This window comes from Petromyzon marinus, chromosome 16, assembly GCF_048934315.1.
Source record: "Petromyzon marinus isolate PM22_M1 ecotype Great Lakes invasive population chromosome 16, UKy_Petmar_22M1.pri1.0, whole genome shotgun sequence".
NCBI classification, from domain to species: domain Eukaryota; kingdom Metazoa; phylum Chordata; class Hyperoartia; order Petromyzontiformes; family Petromyzontidae; genus Petromyzon; species Petromyzon marinus.
The window spans coordinates 1,540,401-1,546,405 of NC_133682.1; the positions used below are offsets into that span (position 1 = coordinate 1,540,401).

General features: G+C 56.4%; 1 protein-coding gene across 2 annotated transcripts in view; it reads left to right on the forward strand.

Annotated features, from left to right (window-relative positions):
• The window catches only part of PPAT (phosphoribosyl pyrophosphate amidotransferase), a 41,311-nt gene extending 37,237 nt beyond the window's left edge, over positions 1 to 4,074 (forward strand). For both annotated transcript variants that reach the window (XM_032955615.2, XM_032955614.2), the window contains 3 exons: positions 83 to 304; positions 1,394 to 1,514; positions 2,542 to 4,074. In XM_032955615.2, coding sequence (XP_032811506.1) covers positions 83 to 304; positions 1,394 to 1,514; positions 2,542 to 2,756 — 558 coding nt within the window. In that variant the 3' untranslated portion in view covers positions 2,757 to 4,074. The remainder of the gene's footprint in view (positions 1 to 82; positions 305 to 1,393; positions 1,515 to 2,541) is intronic.
• Positions 4,075 to 6,005: the final 1,931 nt, after the last annotated feature.

A 6,005-nucleotide genomic window follows, 5' to 3' on the forward strand; every position in this document is an offset into this window, starting at 1 on the left:
CGCGCACGCGCACGAGCACGAGCGCACGTTACACACGCACATAGACGCGAGCCCCCTGGTGCCCGTCCGTGCGTGGCCGCAGTCGGGGCTGCCGTACGTCGAGGTGCTGTGCAAGAACCGCTACGTGGGCCGCACCTTCATCCAGCCCAACACGCGCCTGCGACAGCTCGGCGTCGCCAAGAAGTTCGGCGTGCTCGCCGAGAACTTTGCGGGCAAGCGCGTGGTGCTCATCGACGACTCCATCGTGCGCGGCAACACCATCGCGCCCATCATCAAGCTGCTGCGGGAGGGCGGCGCCAGCGAGGTGAGGGCACGAGGGGGGAGCGCGCGGGGCGCCGGGAGCGGTCTGTCACCGGGATCGCAGAACGAATTTGTCGCGCCGGGGCCCACGCCCGCCACGCTACATCGCCGCCGCGATCCTGCGCCCGCGGGTCGACGCGGCCCGCGGGAGGTAAACGGTGACGTTGCGATTTCGCTCGCTCCCCACCGCCGGGAAAGCCACGCTGTTTGTCGGCGATCCGCCCCCCGACCCGTGCTCTGCAGCCAGGGTCAGAGGTCAGAAGAGCCGTGCCTCGGTGGTGTTTGCCCGCATCTCCCCCCCCCCACCCCTTCTCCCCGCCGCTCGCCACCGCTCGCGGTGAAGTCGTTGAACGTCTGGGGACCGAGCGAGGGGAGGCAAAGCCCCGGCCTGCTCCTCCGTAGGCCCTACGTGTCGTGGTGACCGCGGCGGGGATGACGACCTCCGGGTGGCGGGCGCGCCGCCCCGCTTCATTCATGCAGGCGGTCGCGCCAACAATTTAAAACTTTTACCGCTCCAAATAGCGGAGTTTGTTGCTTTTAGTCATCGTTATTTGGTTACATTTCACGCAGCGTTTGCCGCGATGGTTTTGTTTACACGTCGGGATTTGTTGTATGGTTTTTTTAGAGATTCTGGGCTTCATGGCTCCTAGCTATTGTACGTTTTTGTAAGTCTGTGTCTCTATGACGTTCCTATGTAAGCTCGTGCGTTTTATGTGAAGTCCATTTTATTATCTGTGTGAGTCTACAGGTCTTTGTGTAAGTCTGCACGATCTCCATCTCACTATTGAGTCTCTGTGTAGGTCTGCACAAGAGACTTCTGGTCTCTGTCGGCTCTACACAGCTCATGAAGGTTATCTATCGATCTCTCTACACCTGCCTATTGATCTGTCATTTTGCTTGTCTATCAGTCGCCCTAAATATGAATCCGTCTCACGCCAAGAGAGCGCCCCGGGACTTGTCCATGGTGCTGAATGCGGGGGAGGGGGGTGTGTAGTGTGTGTGGGACGTGCGTGCCGGGCCTGACCGCGCCGTGCCGGGCCTGACCGCGCCGTGCCGGGCCTGACCGCGCCGTGCCGCTCCGCCACCGCCGCAGGTCCACGTGCGCGTCGCCTCGCCGCCCGTGCGACACCCGTGCTACATGGGCATCAACATCCCGACGCGCGAGGAGCTCATCGCCAACAAACCCCAGTTCAACTCCCTCGCCAGCCACCTCGGTGAGGCCGCGCCGGACCGCGGCCACGCCCCGCTTCACACCGAACCGCACCGCGATCGTGCCACACCATGGCGGCACCCCAACTAGCCCCGCTGGGCTGCAGTGCGTCGGGCTACGTTGAACCGCTTGGCACCGGATTGTTACGCCGCACCGAATCGTGGCGCGCTGCACAGTGCCACGCAGAACTATTGTAATATTTTTTTTATATATATTTTGACGCGGCCGCACAGTGGTCGCTCACGGAGAGCGAACGACTCAAAGGTGCGGGGAACCTCGGACAAGTGGGGACAGGCGTCAGCCACGCGATGAGCCGCTGCTACCAGCAATTGCCCAAGCTCTGCTGTGTTCCATTTTAGTAAGATGTTTTGGGATAATGAATGACTGTTTGTACATATCGAAGGAAACCGGAGCAGTCGGGGGGAAAACTCACGCGAGAGCGAGGGGGGCAACACTTTATCCCGTGCAGGAAGGACAGGTATTGGTAGGCGGGGGGAAGAGGGCGGCGATTTTTGTAATGGAAACACGGACCGACAAAACAACAACGACGACGACGCGTGTGACCGCTATCGTGGGTCGTGGTCCCCGACCTCAACGACCATCGCGAGTCATCGCTGTCACAACACACCGCCACTGCGTAAGACCTCGTGTTTATAAATAATCTAAAGTAAAGGTCAATAGGTTCAAGGCCAGCGCCGCTCGGGACCTCCACATCGCTTCCTTGTTTCTGTGGGACAGCCGAGTTGACCCCCAACACGGTCCGCTCTTTGTTATGCCGCACAGCATTCAAGAATCACTCTTATCATTGTCATCATCACCACCACCACCACCACGATTCTGGCCTTAGGTCTCCATCGTCATGCGAGATTAGCGCTGCCGAGAAGCTCGCGGTGCCTCTCTGCCGCTCGTTTTTGCCGTGTGTCGTGGGCCGAGTGTGCTCATCGCCTCTGCCCTACGCCGACCCATTTCTCTCTCCCCTCCCCCCCGACTACTACCACCACCACCAATCCCTCTCCCGCAACCGCACGCAGATGCCAACAGTGTGGAGTACCTGTCCGTGGCAGGGCTGCAGTGGGCCGTGCAGAAGGGCATCAAGTACGGGGGCAACGTCCCGGCGACGGGCGTGCAGCCGGAGCCCGCCGACGATCGCGGCCACGACGGCCGCGAAGGGGCCGACGGCTCGGCAGGCTCCGGCCACTGCACCGCCTGCCTGACGGGCACCTACCCCGTGGAACTCGAGTGGTGACCGCCGCCGCCGCCGCCGCGTTGGCGCCCCGGTTACGCCGCGATGGTGGCGACGCCGCTGAAGTCGCCGCGAGCGTGCGGCCGTGGTAGCCTGCCGGGGGAGGGCAGCAGCCACGTGCCAGAGAAGGGGCTGTGGAGGCCTGACCCACCCACCCACCACCCACCCACCCCCGCAAAGCGATGGACGATGTTACGGAGAGACGCAGCATGGTGTTCCGTTCCCCGAGGGGTGGGAGAGGCGTCGATGCCACTCGAGATTCAGAAGCCCAGCTGGTTGCTTGCCGCCTAGTCGCTTTCACTCCCCTCGAATGTGACACTAAATTTTGTTGTTTTGTAATTTAGTGCCAACCAAAAATGCAACTGGCGGGTAGGGATGGCGCAGGGACTCGCAAGACGGCCCTTTGCAGCCTTCTGTCGAAGCTAAACGGTGAAACTATCCTGAACGTAACTTTATTGCATCATTCAAATGTTGTCCTGCATTGAACTTAATGTTCCTCCGTGTTTGTGTTTAATGAGGCGTAGGTCTTGACACCAGCCCACCCCACTCGCCTCTGTGCAGCCCGGCCACAGGAAGGCCTGGCTGTGGATCTAGGAAAGTAAAGGCAGCTTCATAACCTATACAAAAACAAAACAATTCTTGAGGAATTTTTGAGAAATTTAAAAGGAAAAAAGGTGCGCTTTAAACCATGATTACATGTGAATGCAGTGTTCACAAACATCGAGGCATCATATGCAACGACAACAAATGCAGCCATGTTGGACCAGGTTGATGCGATTACCACGTGGCCCAGTCGAATCAATTGGCGCAATATTGCTGCTCATGCAAAAAGGCAACAATGCCAGAGTAACAGTTGCTTCGATTTGCGGACCGGAACGCAACTTTTATTTCCCTTGGTGTTGCATCCTTTTCTTAAAAAACAAAACTCGATGACACGGACAAAAAGCACACGGCAACAGCATTTGGTGCTAGCAACGTTATTGCAAGAGAAACAAAAAACTTGCACTGTTGATATTTGTACTTCATCTCAAAAGGTATCGCGCGTCATTGAGACCTTGTTTACGTAAATTGTAGCAAACCACTGGCGGAGTGTGGCACCAAACGTGAATGTGGCAGTGCAACTCGAGAGCCCAGATAATGTTGCCCGAGACGAGTTGGCGCTGCCTGCCTTTGCCGCCGTCAAGTTGATTTCTCGTCGTTCCTCGGAATGCAAGCGTGACGACAGGTTTTGTCTTGTTGCGAATGTGTTTTAAAAAAAAAGTTCATTTTGTGACGACGGTTTTGTTTTTTGGTCAATTTGAATTAAAAGATGTTAAATTCTTTTGTCGCGAGTCCTGCCAACGGCCTGCATGTGGTTCTCACGCGTGTGGGTGGTGCGGATTCAAAGCGTCGGAGGTAGAGATCGTGAAATCCCGAGTGCTGCGGACACCGCACAGGAGAAGCGGTGACCAAGATGACGGGAGCTGCTACGAGTGTTGGGCCGCTGAAGTGGCTCGGCAGTTGCGCGTTTTGCCGCTTGTTGCACGGGAATCGTGGTTTAAAAATCCGGCCAGCCGCCCCGGTAAATGCGGGTGTGACCGGTTGATTATCGCCGGTCTGCTTCTCTCATTCAAGATCCCGTGATGTTATTGGAGATAGAAGAGGAGGCGACTGCGTGCCAGAGGTGCAGCTGTCACGGAACGAAACCTCACGCTGGCAGTCACTGGGCCAAGTTGTCTTTCACGGCCTCTTCTCGAGGGGGCGCGGTGGTTGGGGGATTCGCTCTCGCCCTGTTGGTGCATTCTGGGATGACCGACAAGAAAACAAATAGGCGGCGAACAAAAGGCTGTGCACCACGTGTGTGCCACGTGTTCGAAAACCGTAAGATAACCTAGTGTTCCATTTGTGGAACACAGCCTCTTATCTCTGGCAGAGCAAGCCGCGTGTTTGCTGCTGCTGCCGGAGGTTGGGAGGGGAACAGGGCAGCGCGTGTTTAAGGCTCTTTCATGTATCGGTGGGGTTTATGTTTTTTAAGCGTGGAAAGCGTCAAGAACGTGGCCGGAGTTTGAGAAAGTTTGGCCCGACGGCCTGCCCTCGAAGGGAGCTCGCCTGCCCCTTTAAGTGAAACGTCTTCTCACTCGCCTGACGATGTATCGCTTTGTCACCAATCCGTCTCTCCATCTATTCATCTGTCCAGCTTAGTTTGTCTGATAAACTATTGATCTATTAATCGATCCATGTATCGCTGTATACACGAATGTTTCAATCTCTCTTCGTATGTCTAACCACAAGCTTGGCAGCTGGTTATGGTAAAAGTCGTTTTCATTTTAAATGTAAATATACAGAAACGTACATCGCTTTCACTGCAGCGTAACTAAATCCGACAGGCGGAGTTCACCTCCATTGGCGGTGTTTTGAATCAGTGGTGACAATTCCACAGTCATATGGCAGGACCAAGTGAATCGTTCCTAGAACAGCCACTCATCCGGTTATCGGTCTCGCGACCTCCGATCTGCCTCGAGTGGCCTCGTTGTCAAGGCCGTCGCTCGAACGTCCCCTCCTGTAAAAACATATTCAGCACAGTCGAAGAAGAAGAATAACAACACTCGTTCTGTATTCGCGGTGTCCGACTCATGCATGCGGGGATGTCCGTAAGGAGGGGGGAGGTGCAGGGGGTGCGGCGGCCGTGGCAAATCACGCAGCGTGCGCCCCCCGACGCCTTCAACGCAAACGGGAAGTTATCACTTCTGACACCTTGACTTCAAAGCGCGGGGCCCGGGCCGGTCGCCCAGAATCGCCGCGGACCCCGAGGGACGGCAGTGCGTGCGCGGCGAGCGTTCCCGACAACAAACACCGCCCGGAGGTACGGGGCCGTTCGTGTTCTTAGCGACGGAGGCCCACTGCGGTCGGAGAATGACGGCGTTGGCCGGGTCGGAGCAGGGAAAGCGCCTCACGTGTTGGAGTGAGGTGGAGTGGGGGGGGTGTTTCAAAGCAGATTGAACGGTGGGTACCCCCAGTGTCGGATTGTCCTAGTAGCACAAGTAGCTACATGTGTAGCAGCTACATGTGCTACGGGCCCCGCACTTTCAAGGGCCCCGCGCTAAATGCGTTCAAGCTATCAATTCCGGTTCAGTGATTCCGCACTAGCTCTATTACTATAGTACTATACCGCCCTGTAACTTTTATGAACGACTGGGTGTTTAAGGTTAGTGATTTGCCGTATTATCTGGCTGTATAGCAAAAAAAATACAATTTACTATGCAAGTAAAAATA